Source organism: Gracilinanus agilis, chromosome 3 (genome assembly GCF_016433145.1).
Source record: "Gracilinanus agilis isolate LMUSP501 chromosome 3, AgileGrace, whole genome shotgun sequence".
NCBI lineage: Eukaryota > Metazoa > Chordata > Mammalia > Didelphimorphia > Didelphidae > Gracilinanus > Gracilinanus agilis.
The window spans coordinates 259,923,512-259,945,787 of NC_058132.1; the positions used below are offsets into that span (position 1 = coordinate 259,923,512).

A 22,276-nucleotide genomic window follows, 5' to 3' on the forward strand; every position below is an offset into this window, starting at 1 on the left:
TATAAGAAACTGGAAATCACTGAAGTTTTTTCAGCAAAATTGAAAAAAATCAGAATTTTTATAAACTGGTATTTGATAATACTGCCGGTTTGGCATTGTTCCAAGTTGCTTTCCAGAATGGCTGGACCAATTCCCAGCTCTATCAGCAGAGTAGTAATGTGCTTATTTTCCTATTGTTTTTCCAATGTTTCTCATTTTCCTTTTTTTCCCCCCTTAACTTTACCAATCTGCTGAGAGTGATAATTTGTATCTCTAATTATTAGTGATTTGGAGGATTTTTTTTCCATACAGCTATTGGTAGCTTGGATGTCTTCCCCTGAGGTCTGCCTATTCATATTCTTTGAACATTTATGAATTGTGAAATTATCAAATTGAATCCATTCTTTTCTTTATAAACCTTTACCTTCCATCTTAAAATCAATACTGTATATTGGTTCTAAGGCAGAAGAGTGGTAAGGGCTAGGCAGTGGGTTTTAAGTGACTTGTCCAGGGTTACATATTCAGGAAGTATCTGAGACCATATTTGAAGCCAGGACTTCCCATCTCTAGTCTCTAGGCCTGGCTCTTAATCTCCTGAACCAGCTAGTTGTCCCTGTCAATTTTTTATAAATTTTGAAAATGAGACTTCACTATGTTGGTATGCTTCTTTTTGGGACAGGATCTCAGGTAGAACTACCAAATATCTTTTTTTTTTTTTTTTTTTACTAACCTGATAGATTCTTCATTCTGATAGGGTCATAATGAGGTTCTAACATGGCTGGTATTTTAGCCTTTAAATGGAGAAACTACAAAAATATAGATATAGCTATTTCAACTCTTGCTTCAATAAACCTAGCTTTGAAACAGGTCTGTGTTACCTTATATCCACTGGATGTCACTGTAGTTCCCTGGCTGCACATTCATGCTCTTATTTAGCAATATCCAAGGAAGGAGAACTTCAATCTCAAAGAAGTCATCTGGAACTTAATGGGATCCATAGTTGCCTCCCTTTAGTTTTGTTTCCTAATTGAAGCTACAGCGTGAAACAGAGGCAATTAGCCTGAGTTATCAAGCACATATATTCAGACTACTCAGGAGTCACTTCACCAGGAATTCATTGTAACACAGGAACACTGAACTTCTTAGCTTAGTGATTTTAACAGCCAAAATGAATTACCGGATGCTTTTTCCTGTAATAGTTTTTGTTTGTATAGTTGTCTATGACTACTTCTTTAAGGAAGAAGAAATTCACGGAGATGGCAAAGAGGTAGGTTCGCAGTACTCTTCTATTGGAATTATGATGGTGAGTTTCTACATGTACAAATAGTACAGAATTTGGTGATCTGTTTCTTGAACTGGTTTTCTGGCTTTCCATACTGCTCATGTTTCTGACAGTGTGACCATCAGTAGAAGCAAAAATAATAATTAAATGCCTTCTTATTCATTTGGATTGTGCTCATGTACAAAGACCTGGTCCCTTTGTCCTAACTTTTACCCTCTTAAAAATACTGTTACAGATATGTAATCCAGAGCATTCTAGACAAAAGAGGAGAAAATATTAAGTTAGTATCTGAATGGATAGTATTTATAGCATGTCAAATATAAATACATTTATATCAATGATAATAAGTATTTAATTGAGGGGACCAGGGAGCAAAGTCTGTTCAGTCTAGATAGCAGGCTGCTCTTAATGGTCAAGAAAGAAAGGATTTGAGGCAGAGGTGGGATTTATAGAATACTTTTTAAAGGCTCTATTGTGAAACGGGTTACAGTGCCTAAGTTGAGAGAGGGCTGTAGACCATTTGCTAAAGGACAGACCACATGCCAGTCCCTAGCATAAAGATTTACCTACCACAGCAAATATTCTACTAAATTTGACAGTGGCAATTTTCCTGGTGATATTGCCTCTATTAGCAAGTACTGTTGGGTTAAGAATCCCTTCAGAAATTGAGCCGTTTTTTTGACCGTGGCTTCTCTCATTTTTGTTTTGTTTGGTAGGTGGCTGTTCATTTTTATCTGAAAATGAGACTGAAAAAAAATTTATATAGTTTCCCCCTAGCATATGGGAGTACAAGGACCATTTGTCTCCTGGAGTTTCCTATAACAAAGGTGTAAGAAGAATTGTTTTCTGGGGGAATTAGAGGTAAAAAGCCACTTTTGTTTCTTCTCTTATCAAGTGAAGAGAAGAGTGGGGACTCAGATTTCTATTTGAGCTCCATGCTGTACTTTCAGTAGATTCAGTGAAGAAACCCAGGCAGAAGGTCACAGGTGAGCACTTTCTATTCCTGGAGGATTGAGGTTTTAAAAAAAAAGACTTTGAAGCTAAATCAACAGCTTCAGAAGGAACAGGTTTTTGTTTTTAAAGAAAAACTCTCTTCAGAAATTAAATAGAAAACAGAATTACATATAGTTACTTCCATTTGATAGTATTTCATTCTGTTGCCACAAAACTACAGTAGGTTGTGAAACTTCAAAGTAAATTTGTTAGTGCTCCAGAAATAAAATAGAAACTTTTCAAATTTTTAAACTATTGTTAAATTGGTTAGAGATGTCTATCACCCTTTTTTGTGACAAAAATGTATATAGTAGAATGAATTTATAGAATAAATATAGTTTTGTTTTTATTATATGTTGAAAAAATCATTTGTAATTGTTTTTCTTTTTTTCTTTTGTTAAAGTACTGAATGTTTTCAGGGTAGGTTTGTATCTCCGAAGTTATCAGAAAATATTTCAATATGTTTAAAATATTGAATTTTTATGTTGTATTTAAACCTGATGGGAGACTTTTAAAAAATAAGAAATCAAAAATTGTTATGATAATTTCAGATGAGATATTCTTGCATTCATATTTTCTACTAATTGATCAAGATATTCATTCTGAACTTTTATAATATAAAACAATGTTTTGTGGATGCTTTTTATCTTTACATCATATTTATTTTATGCCCTATCCCTGTCTAATCTGAACCATACCTTGTGACAAAAATAATTTAATAGAAGCATCTGGCATATTTCTTGACCATACATACAACATTATTTTCCAGTATCTCTATTTGTGGGTCTTGGAGGAGGAGTCATATTTTAATCTCTCACATTGGAGGACTATCTTTATTGATTTTCAGTACTTTAAACAAGTTTAACTTCTTTTTTAGTGATTTTTTCCATCATTGCTATTATAATCATCCTGTATCTTGTTCTTTTATTTCTACTTATTTCATTCTGCATCAATTTATAGAAATCTTTCCACATTTCTCTTAATTCCTCATATCTACATTATAATTATGTATTTTGATGTCTTTTTGTTTTGAAGCAAATATGTACCTAGTTGTGATGTTAATTTGTGGTGATATATGGGAGATTTTTTAATTTCAAAAACCATATTTTTGAACCATTACTTGATTTTTCAGTAGGAACCAAAGAGGAAAGAATGAAAGGTAGGGAGAGGGATTCAGTGTTCCAGGTAGCCCTGATTATTTCTTTTTTACTGACCCTCAGGATTAGGCCTAGGTAAAACTGAGAAGCAGACAGACTTTGTCAAACTTTGCCCTTTGTCTCTTTTCAAGGCTCCTCTTTCTACATTCTCAGATCCCCTGTGTCCTCATGTTCTCTCTACCCTTCCCCCTGTCAGAACCAGCTTTTGATTAACTATCAGTAATAAAAAATAATAATTTAATTTTCCATAAGTGTCAATATGTATATCTATGTATACATCTATATGTAGATACACATATATGATCAGGGCAATCGTGAAAGTAAATTGAAATGTTTACCTAGGCTGTTAAATGTTCGATACACTAGATGGTTACTGTTATTTCTTATATCACTGGAAGCCAGCCTGCATTTTCTTGCACCATATATATTTCACGAACACAAATTCCCATGGAACACAACAAAAAGACACTGAAGGCTGAATGCTTGCTTTCTTTTAGACATGCTGCCTGATCACATATAGTATTGATGCTTATAACCAAGAATGGCATCTAATGGACATTCAGGTAGCATTATGAGGCTTGGCACCTCGCACTGTTGTCTGATATGATCCTTACAGTAGTTAGGGACCTCAATTTTAGTTTTACAGATGTGGACACTGAGATATTCAGAGATTATATGGCCAAGATCTAGAATTTAAATATGATACACTACAAGATTTCAAATAAGCTTAGACTGGTTCTCCCAAGTTTTCACTTTAACCCACAGCAAAACGTGGTCTGGAAGTGCTGATAAATTATTCCAGAAAACAAAAATTTCTAGTTACAAAAGCTTACTCATGAGCCTTTTAAGCCATGTTTTACAGAAATGTTTTTAAAATGTATTCTAGAATTGCCTGCTTTATTTGCAATTAGCTGAATATAATTAAAATTTGCCTTGGTGAATCAGAGCCATTATGAATCTTTTTTTTTTTGGAGGGTCTGGGCTATGATGGAATGATATCCTGAGAAGCTTTTATTTCCAGATTAAATTGCTCAATATGGTAATGCATGTACTCCTCCTTCTCAGCTGCTTTTTCACTGTGGGAAGATGAAAAGTTAGAAGATCTGGGTTAGAACACTAGCTTTTTGCTTCCTAGCTATAAAATTATGGACAAAGTAATCCAAACCTTCTGAGCTGAAATTTTTCTTATCTGAAAAATGGCAATGTGCAGATTTGTATTCTCTGTTTGTGTCATAGGATTGTTGTCGGGGGAATGCCCTTTTCTGTAAACCTCAAGGCACTTTATAATTTTGAGTTTTATCCTTGGTGTGCTTTCTTTTAGGAGTTCCCTCTATAAAGTCATAAGAATTAGAGCTGGAAAGCACATTAGACAGACCATCTAATCACTCTAAGCATCTCATTTTTCAGATGAGGAAAATTGGGACTCATGAAGTTTGACCTGTCTGAGCTCACAAAATCAGTATGTAGTAGAATTAGGGTTAAGTTAGGACCTCTGATTCCAAATCTAGTAGTGATTTTTATGGATTCAAGTAGATATTTCTTAAGATTTTTATGCATTACCTTTTCATTCTCCTATTTATATACCGACCTGGGGCTTCAATTTAGAATCTAAATATTAATTTTTATTCACAAAGAATGACTCTTGGAATTCTAGGTACTTTGGGATAATTGTAGATCACAGATTTAGAGCTGAAAGGGATCTTTGAGGCCATTGAGACCAACATCCTCATTTGCAGATGAGGAAACTAAAGAGAGGTTAAATAAATTGCCCAGAGTTATACAACTATTGAGGAAGAAACTTACCCTGTGTTGACATCATTAATAGAGTTTGAACTTGTGAAGTATGAGGCTTACTGCTTTTTTCGGATTCCAAGGACTTTATATCTAGAATTGAGTAGTTATTAATAGATGTATCTTGTTTGTTAGCATATAGGCTTCCTGTGCAAAGTTTTTTTCTATCCATTGAATGCCAGTAGCTCTAGAGCTGTAGACTCCTTTTTTATATTATGTGGTTTTTATCTGGGTAAGTTAAGTTCTTTAATATAACTGTATAAATACTAATAAGCCTACAATTTCTATGAAGGTTTTAGGAAATGGGAAAATTAGTTTAGAACACTATTCTTTTTGTTTGGTGCTTTTTTTTTGTATTTCCTCTTATAAATTGCTACTTGTATTATTTAATGGTTCTAACTTAGTTTTCCCATAGAATCCATAATAAGGCACGGCCTTGATTATTTTCTCTGCCCACATATTGCTCTATTTTCTTGAGGCTTGCAAATGGCTTAGAAGGAAGTATGAAATCCATACTGCGTCACAGTGTTTTAACTAAAGCTGTAAAACACAGTCTTCTTTCTTTATGGGATTGTTATTATTCCTAAGGTTTACTTTACAATTAAATATTCAACATTGTAACCTCAATGTTTGGTATACGATGGAAATATGTAACTTTACCATGGAACCATCTAGTCATCAAACAGTTTCCTTTATCACCATATACATCTATTTGAATAAGTGAAAATAGCTTTCCAGTTTGCTGAAATTGTCAAACTTCCTTACAGCCTTCTTTTAAAACAAACTTTTCAAAAATATGTGACTGAAATACTTCTGAACAGTTTAAAAATTAACTTGAATATAGCACATAAACCATGACTATAAAATAATGAGTGATTTTATAAGTGGCACATTAAAGTCACTCATTACTTTATGAACAGCTAAATAGTTGTTTTCCTCTAGCGTTGATGGGTATAATCTTTCATGCTTGTAAAACTGTAAAAATCAGTTGATTTCTTTTCTTTCAGATTCAAAATGACCCCTATAAATTTACACTTACCTTACCACACCTGGCAAGAAAGAGATTAATTCTGACATTCCCTATAAGTTTATGTAAAGTTTTCTTTTGTGTGTTTTTGACCTCTGAAGGGTTCATGTATTAAGGTGGATAAATTCAAATTGTTGCCATTTTGACCCCATTTCCTCCTTATTTACCATTGCCATATAGTTTACTAAATCTCTTGCTAGAACCTGAAAGCTAGTTGCATAATTTTCATCACTGATACGATAAAGGTTTAGATTTCTACTAATCTGACAGGCTTTGTTCCATTTTTCCCTCCTTACCTTCACATACTACTCCCTGTTCCATAGTAGACTGATTGTAATTTTTTATTGTAGGAGTACCTGAAAATTGTTCTGATTGTCAATAATAGAACGTGTACATTTCAAACAGCAGTGAGTTTTAGACCTATAATATCTCCCATTCTCCTCCACTGATTTCTACTTTCTGGGCCATTATACTGGATTTTTTATGTGCATGGTAACCAATACCTATTAATGCAAGTTTCTGCAGTGTTCCCTTAAGGTTTCCACAAATAATTCTCCTTTTTAAATACATTATGATAGCTACTAAAAGTAGTTCATTTGAAAAAAAGCACTTATTTTATTCTTTTTTGATTGAATTTGAAATTCAATAAATTATGTAAAATTTACATCAAGTTATGGTTTACATATGTTGGCATCTTGCCTGGTTTCAGTTGGAATCCAGATTCCTTCCTTTTTCTGTTTCTACACTCTCAATCCCTTGCCAGTTTCCTTGGTAATAGTTTGTGGAGTTTTTTTCCTTTTGAATCTATGAATCTACGAACATTTGTGAAACAAGTATGAGGTTCTATGTCAGTATGAAATAGTCTTTGCTTTTAAGGAGGATATAGTCTGCCTGGGATAAGAGATGCTGAAATATAGTAATTATAATGTATTGGATGCTATATGGTATTATGTAAGTACCAAATGAGTAACCATTATAAGTGCTATTGTAGATCAGGAATGTGATTGATAATTTCTAGTTGAATAGGATTACCAGGTATAATCTTATGGGGAAATTAGATTTAAGGCTGGTGAGATTAAGTAGAAAAAGAGAAAGGGAAAACTTTTCATTCCATGTAAGGGGGTAGATGGGGGAAAAAAACTCCACGAAGACTGAAAAGATATACTGTTTTCATGAATGAGTAAAAAGTGAATGAATAGTTGTTTGGAGGGTGTAGAAAAATGTAGAGGGAGGAAACAGGACTGGAAAAATTGATAGTATTAGGTTTTAGAAAACCTAGGATGCCAAACTGAGAAGTTTAGCTGGACTTCTTATCCATATTGACCTTTCTGTAACTGACTACTGGCAGCCTTCTCCTTGATATTCTTTGTTCTCAGAGTTTTTGTGACTTCAGCCTCTTGGTTCACCTACCTCTATGGCTTTTTTTTTTGCCTTTGTTAGCTCAAAATCTATGTCCTTTCCTCTAAATGAGGTTCTGCCCTTGGACCTTTTTACTTTTGCATTCTCATAGTTATCTCTTTAGTTCCCATGGATTCAATTTTCATTTCTGTGCAGATGACTACAGAATTTGTATTTGTATTTGTCTCTAGTCTTCCTTCTTAGCTCCATTCCTACGTTACCAACTGCCTGTCAGACACTCGAAACTGGATGTCTTTTAGGCATCTCAAACCCAACCTGTCCCAAAATATAACTCTTTAACTTCACTACAAATCTTACCCTTCTTATGAAATTTCCTATTACTGTTAGCGAGATTACCTATCATCAAGTTACCCAGGATCACAGACTTGGTGTCATCCTTGACTCCTCTTTCTGTCAATTGCCATATTTTGTAATTTTTTTCCTCAAAAAATATTTCTTTCAATATGTTCTTTCTTTGTGCACACAATCACCACTGGTTGTAGTACTTATCACCTTCTGCCTAGACTATTGCAATTGCCTTCTACTTGGTCTTCTTGTTCCAGTTTTTTCCCCTCCAATCTATATTACTCAGCTCCTACAGTGATTTTCCTAATGTATAAGTCTGACCTGGTCACTTCCCCTGCTCCATAAGTACCATTGACTCCCTTTTGCCTCTGATAGCAAGTATAAATTTCCCCTATTTAGTATTTCACTCTCTTAACAATTGGGATTCTTTCTATGTTTCAAATCTTATATGCAAAGTGCTGACCTACTTGCCTTACCTTGTACATGGCACTTCATCTCTGGTCTCTCTGCCTTTGTGCTGCCTTTGTCTGGAATAAACACCCTCCCAAAATCCAACTCTTAGAATTTGTAGCTTCTTTAAGTCACTTTTCTCTAAGGAGCCTTTCTTCTAGTTCAATACTCCTCAAGATTACCACCTATACTTTTATCTATCTTCAATGGTTTCTCTATACTTTCCAAAAAGAATGTAAACTCCAGGAGGGTATTTTTTTGGTCTTTTAAAAATTTTTACCCAAAATAGTGCAGTGCCCATTACATTGTGAGCACTTGCTGAAATGAGTTTTCAGGAAGATCAATCTGAAGATTTTGTATAACAGATTAGAGAGTGAGGTGGCTTATAGGCAGGGCGATTAATTCAGAAACTAGTGTAGTAGTCTGAGTGGGAAGCATTCAAACCTAAATAGGGTAATGAAAGTGGAATGGAAGGAGAGGAAGAACAAAGGAGGTATTTGGAAGGAAGGATTATTGGGGCTGGTGGATTAGATGTGTTTATGAGTATGTGTGGGGTGAAGAAACAGAAAACATCAAAAATGACTTTTAACACAGTCCATGAGTGAGAGAGGGGTGCTGCCATTTACAGAAATTGACGAGCCAGAAAGGGGCTATTTTGTCAGAGAAATAGAGTGAATTTACTTTCATACATGTTGAGATGGAGGTGCCAGTGGAAATGGAATCAAACCCATTCGATAGGACATTAGAGGTACAGCACTAGAACTGGGGTGTGTGTGTGTGGAAACAACCTCTGGATATTTTGATGTAAGAACCATTTACATGGAACTTGATTGTTGATATAGAGTACCAAAGGAGAGTATAGGCAGAGAAGAAGAAAGAACTAAGGACTAAGCCTTAGGGAACATTGATTTTATGAAGTAGTAGGAAGAAGAGTGAAAGAAGACAGACTAGTAATTGAAAATTTAAAAGAAAGCTCTATTATCAGTATTTGTTCAATTCAAACTCATCAAAAGACATGGATCATTCCATCTAGGAGTTCTTTTAAATTGATTACGCTCTTATAAACACTGAATACTGTAGCTTAAAGATTACTTTTAGAATGCCCTAATGTAGGGTACAGAGGAGAGAGTGCCAGGCTTGAAGTCAGGAAGACTCATCTTCCCGAGGTCAAATCCAGCCTCAGATTCTTATTAGCTATATGACCCAGGGCAAGTCACCCACCCCTGTTTTCCTTAGTTTCCTCATATGTAAAATGAAAGGAAATGGCAAACCAGACCAGTATCTTTGCCAAGAAAGCCTAAGTGGGATCACAAAGAGTCACACAGGAATAAAGCAACTGAACAATAGCAACAACAACAAATCCTGATAGTATGGTACTTTTCAAATGTTTTATGAACAACTTCATAGCAGGACTGAGACCAAGATCTGTTCTCCCCTCCACAATTCTACCTGCAATGACAGTGTTTGTTTTAAACTTAGCCACTTAACTCTTATGTCTATTTGTTTGAAGTGACCACTTCTTGACATTGCTAGTGCTTTCTTCTCTTTATATCTTGTCATTTTTTGTTTCTTCTTATTTCTCCCATATTTCTCCCCTACCCTTCGTCATTTATTTTAAAACATTTACATTCTAATTAACCTAGAGTGAATGTGTTTATTTACCTTAAAAAATCTATTAAATTCTGATCTGCCAGAACTCACATCATACATTTTGAGTGAAGATCAACAAATACCATTTTGTTCCACTTTTCATTTCTGTCAAATAACTCATTGGTTATTTCACTGAATCTGGGGGCCTTTAAAGTTGTGAAAGTATGGAGTGTGGCAGCAGCAGAGAGTCTTATGAACCACTGGTTAATTAATTATGCATCATGGTGATTATGAAGGCTCCTTATGATAGCTCATTTAATTTTTCTTAGGGTTTAAATTATTTTTCTTGAATTTGGCATAGTGGATAGAACACTGGGCCCTGTAGTCAGAGAGATCTAAGTTCAAATCTGACCCCAACAACCTGCTAGTTTTCTGGCCCTGGGCAAGTCACTCCACCTCTCTTTACCTCGGTTTCTTTGCCTGCAAAACGAGGATAATAGCATTCACCTTGAGGGGCTGCTGTGATTGATCAAATGTAATTATATCTGTAAAGTATTTTACATAGTACATGGCTTATAGTAAATGCCTCATAAATGCTTGTTTCCTTCCCCACCTCCTCACCACCATGTTAAACCTGTAAAAGCTATCATCTCTTTGTGGTTTGAATTGTTAAAGTATATTTACTTTAGAAGAAGCAACATTTTTATTCTAGAATGGCAAAGATGTAGAGAAAAGAATTGTTTGTATGTTTTCCTTTTTTTATTGTTGTTGTTCAGTCATTTCAGTTGTAGTGGACTCTTCATTACCCCATTTGGGGTTTTCTTGGCAATGATACCAGAGTGGTTTGCCAGTTCCTTCTCTAACTCATTTTACAGATAAGGAAACCAAGGCAAACAGAGACTTACTCAGAGTCACACAGCTAGTAAGTAAGTGTCTGAGATTAGATTTGAACTCAGCAAAATGAATCTTCCTGACATTAGTTCTGATTCTGTTTAGCTGCCCATTTCCTATATACTTGCTTATGATTGTGATCACACTTATTTTATAACTGATATAGCAATAGTGTTAAAGTATAACTGACATCAAAAGGAATACAACTATTTTTCAATCCCCAGCCTCAGTTACATTTTATGTTGACATGAAGATTAATCTGGCTATTTTAGAATTGAATTAAAATCTTAATGTTGCTATAGTAATAAAGAAGCTAGGCTACGGTGAAGGCTATATATTTATTCTTGATCTTCACAGAGAGAACAATAGAAGACCATGAATTGGTGATTGAAGTACAGTCAAACTGGGGAATGGAAGAAGAAAATAAGCTATACTTTAGAAAAAATTATGCCAAATATGAATTCTTTAAAAATCCAATGGTAAGTAATATCTACCAGTAGTACAAAATGCTGCAATGGAAAATGAGTGCTTCGTTTTAATTATCTCTTAATGCCATTTTAGAAAGAGAACATTTTGATAAATATGTCCCCAGAATTATTTCTATTATATATTACATATTTCTATAATTTATTACAAATTATTTCTAAATTGTAGGCTTTTTATCTTTTTGAAATGAAACTTTTTTTCTACTATGCTTTAAATAAAAATGTTTCATTCTTCTTGTTTTAAAGACAGGATGCAGTTGGTACTATGGGAAGAACATGGGGTAAGGAGTTATAAAACCTGGTGTGTGCTTTAGTTCTGCCACTTATTAGCTGTGTGACCTTGGGCAAATCACTTTAACTTCTTTTTTTTAATGCTCACCTCTGTCTTAGAATCAATGCGAAGTATTAGTTCCAAGGAAGAAGAGTGGCAAGGGGTAGGCACAACTAGGAATTCCTGAGGCCATATTTGAACCCAAATCATTTAAAATTTTTAAGCCTCAATTTCTTCATCTGGTAAATGTGAGAGGGCCGCAGTGGCATTCTTTACTTTAAAATTATTTTCTGGATATCTCCATTTGGATATTCTGTTAAATGTGGCAAAAATGGAATTCATCATCATAGCAAGAATTAAAAAAAAGCAACAAAAAAGGAAGAACAGAAATGGCTGAGGATATTGCCTCTAGAAAGTTATGGAGCCCAGGGTGAATTTTGCAATGACCTTGTCTTGAGTACACTTGATTTGCCATGTCATTCTTATCTATGCTCAAAGCATAGGCTAAAGTCCTTCATTGAGACCCAGAAAAGGTCTTGAAGAACGCCTCTTTATTAGGGAGAATGAAGTATTCCTTAATATAAAAAAAGAGTGGCTTCAAGATTAAAATAATAAATAAAAAGAAGATATAGGAAAGGCTGCAGGCATTTATTAAGTGTCTATTGTGTGCCAGGCACTGTGCTTTGTTCTTCACAAATATTTGATCCTCCCATCACTACCAAAAGTTTTTTCACTTTTCAGTCTTTTCAATCATGATGCCAATTGGGGTTTTCTTGGCAGAAGTCCCTGCATGGTTTGCCATTTTCTTCTTCAGCTCATTTCATAGATGAGGAAACTGAATCATACAGGATTAAGTGACTTCCCCAGGTCCACGCAGCTAAGCATTCTAAGGCCATATTTGATCTCATGAAAATGAGTTTTCTTTACACAAGTGGTATTCTACCCACTGCACAATCGAGTTGCCCCTGAAAGGTAGATCTTATTGTTATCCTTATTTTACAGATGAGAAAACTGAGGCAGAGAGAGGTTAAATGATCTTTCCAAGATCACAAAGCTCATAAATTACTGAGACTGCATTTGAACTCACATCTTCTAGACTCCAAACCCAGTGCTCTATCCAGTGAGCCACCACCTGCCTGGCTAGGGGAATACTGACCCATGTTAGGATGTCAGAAGGTGGAAGAATGTGACCCAAAGGAGAAAGGGAAGAAGGATCCCTGAACACTGAGAGCTAAGGAATATATATAGAAGTAGAGTCAACTGTACTGTCTAAGGAGGAAACAATGCCTCCTCCAAGAAATGATGGTGTGAATCTCAGTGCTGTCCAGTGAGCATCCAGAAAGTACCAGAGGAGGAAGTGAGGAATGATCATTAGTGACTTTCTATTGAGGAATACTAAAGACTCCTATTTGTCATCCTGCTCATGACTTATAGAAATCTCTTGTTTCCCAGAGCATGTATCCAGAACATCATAGAAAATCTCCCAGATCATTCAAACCAAAGGAGTACCATCCACTTCTTTTTTTCCCTTTTTTTGTACCCCTTTCACTTCTGATAAATTATGTAGTTTCAATTAGTACTAACAAAAATAATCCAGAAAGATTTCTAAGCATTATGAAGCCTTAAGTAAGAAACTGAGTATTTTAGGGAGGATTGATCATATTTCCTGTGACTGCCACAATCAGGATTTGGAATGTAAAAGTTAGATAGGATGCTGTCAAAAAATGAGTTGTGGATTTTTGGACTATTTTGCCAAGTATGTCACTATGTACAAAGGCTAGTAAGAGTACATTTGGGTAACATCTTGCAAATCTACTCCATAAGGGCTTTAAATAGAAGGGAAGGAAACTCTTATTTTCTAAGATAAATGCTATAAAAATAGATACAGGATAAGAAGAATAGCAGTAGACTTAGAAAAATTTGCAGGAGAAAAAAAGCAAGAAAAAGAATCAGCAATAAGACCCTTGGCCTTGAATGATTATATACAAATGCACAAAATGTTGGTAATAAGCAAACTGACTGAGAAATCCCAGTTCCAGAAATCAAACTCAGTATAACAGATAACACCAAAAATTGACTAATTGAAGCTTAAGTGACTCCTCTCAGGTAATTAAAACCTTTTACAACATGACCTCAGTCTTAAAGACAGATTGGTATAGTCCACAGGCCACTGTATTTCAGGTTAGTGACCTAGTTTCAAATCTTGTCTCATACACTGGCTGCAACCATAAACAAAGTCACTTAATCTCTCAGTACCTTATTTTTTTCATATGTAAAATGAGGGAAATGTAATAGATTATGGTTAAATTGATGATTCTGTGACCTTTTCCTCCCTCCCTAGGTAACACTGTTAGGAAGTATCTGAGACCAGATTGAAAACCAGATATTTATGATTTCAGGCCTGGTCCTGATCTATCCAAACCATGGCTTTCAAGCTAGAATATATACTTCTCTGGGGTTCAATCAGGCTGACTTTTTTTGACAATTGTTCATACATGGTAACTGGGATACAGATTTCCTGTTTTTTTTTTTAATTGATATCAACTTTAATATAGGAAAGAAATCTGTATAACTTAAAAATACTATTATTTGGCAAATTATGAATATTCAATGTATTCATTGTTTTAAATTGATTTATTTCTACATCTGTGCATATTTCTGCCATTAGTTTTTCATTATTAGAATTATCCTGTAAGAAATATTCATAGTAAATATCATAATAGAGTGTTGTTCAAATCATAAAAGATCCTTTTTATATTCTGTTTTCTTTTACTATATTATTTTATTCATCCACTAACAGTTTTTAAGTGCCTACTATATGTAAAATCTCATGCTAGGCAATGGGGGAAGTATAAAGATAATTAAGATATGGGCCTAAGTCCCTGGGAGTTTAGATTCTAACAGCATGCTAGAACTGGGATTTGGGAAATAATAGGATGATTCCTTATGAAGAAAATAATAGTTAGAGTAAAAATTAAATCAGAGCATAGTTTTAGTGGAAAGTGTATTTCCTTGGTGTGCATCTTTATTAAAAACAGGAAATTAAAATTCATGTCTAAAGAGATGTGCCACAGTGATGGTCTTAATGTCGAATACATGCTTTAGATACAGAGTCTTTTATTCCTTAACTAGCTATTTTATTTGATTTTATATAACCAGAAGAAAAAGGCCATGATCATGTAGTTACGTTTCCATAAAGGCATTCAAGAATGTTGATGGTTAGGTTATTGCATCAGAAAAGGATTCCCAGACTGCTTAATGGTGAGCCTTCTCTCTTAGTCTCTCTTTGGGATTATTTACATTAACCGCCTCCCTTACACTTGCAGAAACCTGAGCATCCTGAACAACAAATTCAGTGCAGCAAACATTTATTAAGCGCCTGCTGTGTTTAAGGTGCTGTGGATACTAAGACAAAGATGAAACAGTCCTTAGAATCAAAGAGTTAGCTGGTCGAGAGTAGGGGAGATTTTGCATTATAATGTTTGTGAAAGAGACATAAGAAGAGGCATCAAATTCAGTTCCAGAAACATTTATTAAATTTCTCCTGTGTACAGAGGTAAGCACAATGACAAGAACAGGAATTAGGAATGGACCTGTGATTTTATTGCTATAGGGAATGTCTTAATGAGGAACCTCCTTCTATCAATGCAAGTAAACATCTTCTTTCAAGAATTCAGAATCTTTTAAATGATAGGCTTTAATAGGACAGTAGAGGAGAGTGATAAATGTTGGAGGAGATGTGGCAAAATTGGGACACTAATGCATTGTTGGTGTTATGAACTGATCCAACCATTTGGGAGGGCATTTTGGAACTATGCCCAAAGGGCTATAAAACTGTGCATACCTTTTGATCCTGTAATGCCACTACAGGGTCTGTGAACGAACTGTGGTATATGATAGCGATAGAATACCATCGTTGCATAAGAAATGATGATCCAGATGATTTAAGAAAAAGCTGGAAAGATCTACATGAACTGATGCGGAGTGAAGTAAGTAGGTCTGGGAGAACATTGTACACAGTAACAGCAATATTGTATGATGATCAACTGTGATAGACTTAGCTACTCTCATCAATACAGTGATCCAGGACAGTTTGGAAGGATCTAGGACAAAGAATGCTCTAACCACCAGAGAAAGAAGTACTGGAGTCAGTTGCAGGTCAAAGCATTCTGTTTTCCACATTAATTTATCTATGTTTTTATTTTGGTGTTTTGGTTTTATATGAATATTATCTTACAACAATGACCAATATGGAAGTATGTTTTGCATGATAACACTTAGTATAACTCAAATGAAATTGCTTGCTATTTCCAAGAGAAAGAGGGAAAGGAGGGAAGGAAATAATTTGGATTTCATAATTTTTGAAAATGCATGTTGATGTTGCAAATTCTTGTTCCATGTAATTGGGAAAATAGAGTATATTTGATAATTAAAAAAATAAGTGATGGTATTAGTTGCTTAGAGCACTGAGGGTTGGTCACACAACCAGTATGTGTCAGGGGGAGCACTTAAAACTCAAGTCTTTCTGATTTGAGTTTAATTTACTATGTGCAAAACCATGATTGCTTCTCTTTGAATACTGGGAAAGATAAAAAGCTTAAATAAGTCATGTTCTTTGCCCTTGGGAGCATTCAGTTTAGGAGGAATCAAAGAGACAGATAGACATCATTGTAACACAGAGTATTATTCAGCATCTCCACCAGAGTAGTCTGATGCCTCATCATGGGGCACAGATGAGCCTGAGTCCTCACAGAGCATATCAATGGAACACAAAGGCTGGAAAATCCTACCACATTGGAGAGTTTGAATGCAAACTAGACAAATGACTGTCAACCAGGGCCCTGTCTAGTTAAGTTTTTCAGTATAGTAGGTGAGACCCAGGAGTTTTAGTTACCTATGTATATAGTTCAGATACATAATCCATAATCCATAATTCATAATACAGTGGTCTTAAATTAACAGGAGAGATTCTGATATGTTTCTTTTTCTCCTTTTCTCCACTTTGGTTATTCTTGATAATGAAAATGATTTCACTTTTATCATGACAAAAACTATTGTTGTTTAGTCATTTCCAATTCTTGGTTACCCTGTGAGCTCTGGGATCATATTGTCTGTGGGGTTTTCTTGGCAAAGATAATCTAGTGGTTTACCATTTCCTTCTCCAATGAATTAAGGCAAACAGAAGTTAAATGCTCAGGGCCACACAGCTAATAAGTATCTGAGGCTAGATTGAATTTAGGTCTTTCTGATTCCAGGTTCTGAAATCTATCCAATGTGCCATCTAGCTGCCTTGATAAGGACCATAGGAGAATGTTAAGCTGATTCTCCTTAGAAGTCCTGTTCCTCTTTATATCAATATATATTTTATATATCTATATATATATATTTCTTAAAGCCTAACTGCCTCTTTATGGAAGTAGCCAACATTTTCAGTAAATACTTAAAGTCAATTCATTTTTTTAATCAGCATTTAGCAATCTTACTTCTTGTGATTTACATTCATTGGGCCTTTCTTTTTAGATCTTTAATTATTTTCTGATTTCTTTGAATCTTCCTCAGGATTTTTTCCATCCTGTTATAAATAGCTATAAAACAAGAGTTCTATCTAGAACAAACAGACAGGAACTAAGTATGGTAGAAGGTTTTCCTCACAATTTTTGATGATGATGTTTTATTTCTAGTAAATCATATCCCCATTATATCCTGCTTCTTTTTATCAGCATTATATTACTGCCTGCTCTTCATAGTCCCCTTTGACTTGAGTTAGTCACTTAACCTCATTAGGATGCAGAATGGATGACTTTCCAAGGTCCTAGCCAAATCTAAGTTGGGTATCATTGAGTCTTTGGTGGCCATTTTTTTTTTAAATTTTAAACCCTTAACTTCTGTGTATTGACTTCTAGGTGGAAGATTGGTAAGGGTAGGCAATGGGGGTCAAGTGACTTGCCCAGGGTCACACAGCTGGGAAGTGGCTGAGGCCGGATTTGAACCTAGGACCTCCTGTCTCTAGGCCTGGCTCTCAATCCACTGAGCTACCCAGCTGCCCCTGGTGGCCATTTTTTAAAAAATTAAATTTTATTATTGTCAAGTAAAACATACTTCCATATTGGACATTGATTTAAGAGCAAACTCGTACGTAATCAAAATCCCAAAATAAGACCAAAAGATGCACTGATGTGAAAGATGACTTCAATAGTTCTTTCTCTTCAGGTGGATAGCATTCCCCATCATAAGTCTTTCAGGATTGTCCCAGATCATTGCATTGCTGAGAGCAGCCAAGTTTTCACAGATAATCATCGTCTGACATTGCTGTTATTGTGTACAATGTGCTCCCAGTTCTGCTTATATTGCTCTGCATCAGTTCCCACAGATCTTTTCAGCTTTTTCTGAAAACATGTTGCTTATCACTTCCTATAGCACAATGGTATTCCATCACCAACATATACCACAATTTCTTCAGCCATTCCCAAATTGATGGACATTCTCATAGTTTCCAGTTCTTTGGATGGCCATTTTTAAAGAAAGCCAAACATATTATATCCTTTTAAGTCACAATATAATATGGTTTGACATTTTTTTTAAACAGAATTTTTTCCCGGAGCAGATGGTGTCTTTTGCAACTGAAACCAATGGAGAACTCTCTCAAGCTCCTGTTTTACAGGTATTTCATATTTTCATTGAAATAAGTCATCAAAAATTTCATAAAAAAGTTGGTTTGAAACTTTTACTTTTATATATGCCTCGGTTTTAAGAACTTTTTATGGGTGATTGGATTTTTTTAAAGAAGTAAAAATAAAAACCAAACAAAAATGAATAGATTCAGAAAAGCTAGCAGGTTGGTTCATTTTGACTATATTTCGTTTGGCTATTTTTTTAACAAAAAAAAAAGACTTTATTCCTAGGAGTAATACACCCAATGGGAAGTGACTATGATATTAACAGGCATGTGGAGAAGGAAAGATGAGGAGGGAGAGGGGATTGGGGAAAAAGAATCAGAGAAAGACAGATAAGGGAAAGACAGAACATTTAAAAGATAACTTGGCACATTCTAAATCAGCATACTCCATGTAGTACTACTGCTATAAGATGTTCTTCTGGTATGTCACTTGCCCAAGACATTAAGATATAATATTGTTATCACAACTACTTCTTACCACTAATAGAAGCAAAGCCTTACCATGTGATCTTTATATCTTAGTTTGTTCTTCTATTTTTTTATTAGAAAATAAACAACAAATGCAAAGAAGTGGGAAAATTTTTCAATAAAGAAACACCGAGAGGTAGATTTTTATAAATAGTTCAAACCCATTCAACCTTTTTTCATGATCAAAAAGTTTCAAATATAAAATTAAAGATTTACAAAAGAGCGTTAAAGGTCCACAAAATACTTTTCCAGCTTGTTGGTTGTTCTTACCAGTGTTTGGAGAATTTTAGTGGGATTAGGAGAAAAGGTTACTTGACTGAGAACAATACAAAGATATGTGACATGATTGCTTCTTCATGTAGTAGTGGCTTATGATACTTATTCCCCAGAAAGTTCACTTGAAGGAAAAGTGATTTGAGTTTTTTTCAGATAGATTAGTTGATTATAATGCCATTGATCTGATGTTACTTCTAACAAGCAATCATTAAGCAATTTCTCTGTAACTGCTGGAATTTCCACAGGGTGAGCTACAAAAGCTAAGAAACATTTTGAAATGTTATTTTCTTTCACTTTGAAATGTTAGTTTCTTTCAAGAACAGAAAATAACATTTTTTCCTCATTTGTATTTTGTTTCTAGAACAAAGATCAGATGCATAACATTTATTTTTAGCAGTCTTTTGGAATGATGTTAGCATATTTCAGTTTATGGTAAATCTGAAATCTTTCAGAAGTGCGGCTTGTTATCAACAAATACTTATCAAGCATGGTAAAAGATAAATTTACAGACCCAAGGAAATATCATGGGCCCTGCAATCAAGAAGCATGCAGTCTAGTCAGTGGAAAGACTTGTCCTTTTCTCTAAAAAGAAAGTAATAAATATAAGTAAATGACTTAACCTATTTAATCTGAATCATCTATAGAGCTATTTATCCAGTAGAATATTTCATAATTGCTATCTCTGTACTTTTACAAATTTTAATTGTAGTCCAAATAATTATATTTTCCTTATAATTATATCTGAAATGCTACATTTTTGTTTTTCTTCCCGATTTTCAAAAATAAATTGTGCTCTAATGTTTTGTTTTATGGTCACAATTTAAATGATCTAATTCATATGGAAACAACTGATTATTAGTCGGTGATACCACCTCCTCTGCTCTTATTATTATCACTTCTTTTGTCACCAAGGGACTCTTAAGATATGAGAGGTTAACTAAAACCATAAGATATCTCTTAGGGGAAATCTATGGCAACTGAGGACCCTAAGGAGAATTCCTTTCTACTTTGAGCAAAACTGAAATTTCACCTCCCTCATTTATCATGTGAGGAGGAAGAGGCCCTGAATATCACATCTGGGGTAAGACGATTGACACTTATAGTTTGCTGACTGCCATAGCCACCTTTTGGAAGTCCTAGAAGTCTCTTGTGGCCTGAATGTTACAATATTTAAAGTAATTTGGCTTGACTGCTTCCCCATATCAGGTCAAAATGAGAAACTTCCAGGAGGATAGTGACAATGGGAAGCCACATTCTTCCAAGTGAAGAATCAAGAATACTTTCTGACTGATTTGGATTTTTTTACAGGTGGTCTAGATATCTAGGTCATGTCTTTTGTTTTATTTGCCTCTTATTCTACAGGGAGGCATCACATTTTCTTAGCATCTCTTCTTCTATTTTCCTTGTTTTGAAAGCACCTTGGGGAGAGGTGATAGCAATGACCCCACACCTTTATGTGCTGTTTCCTTCCATGTTGTTGAAATTTGTCATTTCCTGCAAAAACTTATGAAGTTCTCATTGGCTTGGGAACCTGGTAATCATTCCTCCATACCCTCTTCTCATATAGACACACACTAACCGCAACCCAAGTAAATGCCAACCGAGAGTAGGAAGCCAGAGTGCCCTGTACAGAAAAACTATGAATGCCAGTCCCTGGAATTAGAAGTGGATGTTGGGGAGATGCAGGGAGAGATAAAAATTGGACAAAATCATCTTCAAGCTCCCTTTCAAATCTAGTATTTCATGATAGAATAGCAAGAGGAAGGCATTACTGTCTTGATACCTTAGGGGTGAGACAGGGACCACTGTAGCACTTAGGACTCACCTGGGTTTCCTGGGGGTTCCATCAGTAATTCTACAACACAGTGGCAGTGGAGAAGAATGTTTGGAAGTGGCAACAATGTCTCCCCTATTCCAACGGTTTATTGTGAATACTGACGATAATTTAGGTATACATAACTTTTTAATCATTTAGAAATTATTTTCCTTACAATACTATTATACTGTATTATCTCTGTTTTATTGATGAGGGAACTGAGGATGAGTGATGATAAGGAATTTTTATTTTTTTTTTGTTTATCCATGATCACTTAGCTAGATAGTATCAGGCATAGGAGTTTAACCAAATTCTTTTGGTTTCAAGTTTAATGTTTTTGGTACATTGATACAGTATTATATTGCTCTCATTTCTCATTTAATCCTATATGGATTTTTTAATAGTCTTTGCAGTGAAGCCTTGTCAAAGGCTTTTTCAAAATCTCAATAAATTATATATCTATCCATCATCAGATGCAAAACCCCAGTTTTCAAATGTATTCATTAGGGCTAATAGGTATGTTAAATGGCTGTGTCACTATTTAATTACTGTCTTGGTTGGTTACAGACATTTAAATTTAAAAGTTCTGTCTGAGCTCTTCTATGTGGCAGTATACTTATTGATTTTTTCTTTTAAAAATAAACTGCCATTTCTGTGGCTTCATGAGTGTAGTCAACACCTTGCTCAATATTTTAAATATATACAGAAACTCATATTTTCATTTACATTAAAAATGAAGTTCAGCCTGATCTTTAGTCAGGGAATAAGTGTCTTTAATTTTTTCTTTCAGAATTTTCTGAGTTCTAGCACATATCCGGAAATACATGGTTTCTTACATGCAAAAGAGCAGGGGAAAAAGTCCTGGAAGAAGATTTATTTTATTCTAAGAAGATCAGGTTTATATTATTCAACTAAAGGGACATCAAAGGTGGGTAGAAACAAATGATATCTTGTATGCCGTGTGGTCATTATGAATAAGGTGAGATGCAATTTAGTTGAGACTTTTAATTTGGTCAATTGAAGTTAAAATAATTCATTTATGCATTTGGGACAATTTATGGTTTTTTAATAAAAAAAATTGGTGAGTTAGAGGTACAATCATCAATAAAGAAATAAAAAAGACAAGTAAGAATTAAAGAGAAAAAAAGAACTAGAATATTTGCACTAGATAAATTGAAAATAAGAAGGAAATAATGATTTAAGGTTAAGGGCAAGAAGAACGCAAAAGATACTTATCTATATCATATACAGAGGTCATGTACTCATGCACTCATTGTCAGGTGCTTTACTTTTTACCCTATGCCCTCTCGACTGGGGGTTGACAAATTATGGTCACTTCTGTCCTGTCACCTGTTTTTGTAAAGCTTTAGGTCATCAATTCAAAATCACAGTAAAATACAATCAGTATTCTCTGCTGAAT

The 22,276-nt window shown here is 34.7% G+C and overlaps 1 protein-coding gene across 2 annotated transcripts in view; it reads left to right on the top strand.

Annotated features, from left to right (window-relative positions):
• GRB14 (growth factor receptor bound protein 14) overlaps positions 1–22,276 on the top strand; it is a 155,466-nt gene that overhangs the window by 106,480 nt on the left and 26,710 nt on the right. For both annotated transcript variants that reach the window (XM_044666557.1, XM_044666558.1), the window contains 3 exons: positions 11,222–11,343; positions 18,207–18,281; positions 21,647–21,784. In XM_044666557.1, coding sequence (XP_044522492.1) covers positions 11,222–11,343; positions 18,207–18,281; positions 21,647–21,784 — 335 coding nt within the window. The remainder of the gene's footprint in view (positions 1–11,221; positions 11,344–18,206; positions 18,282–21,646; positions 21,785–22,276) is intronic.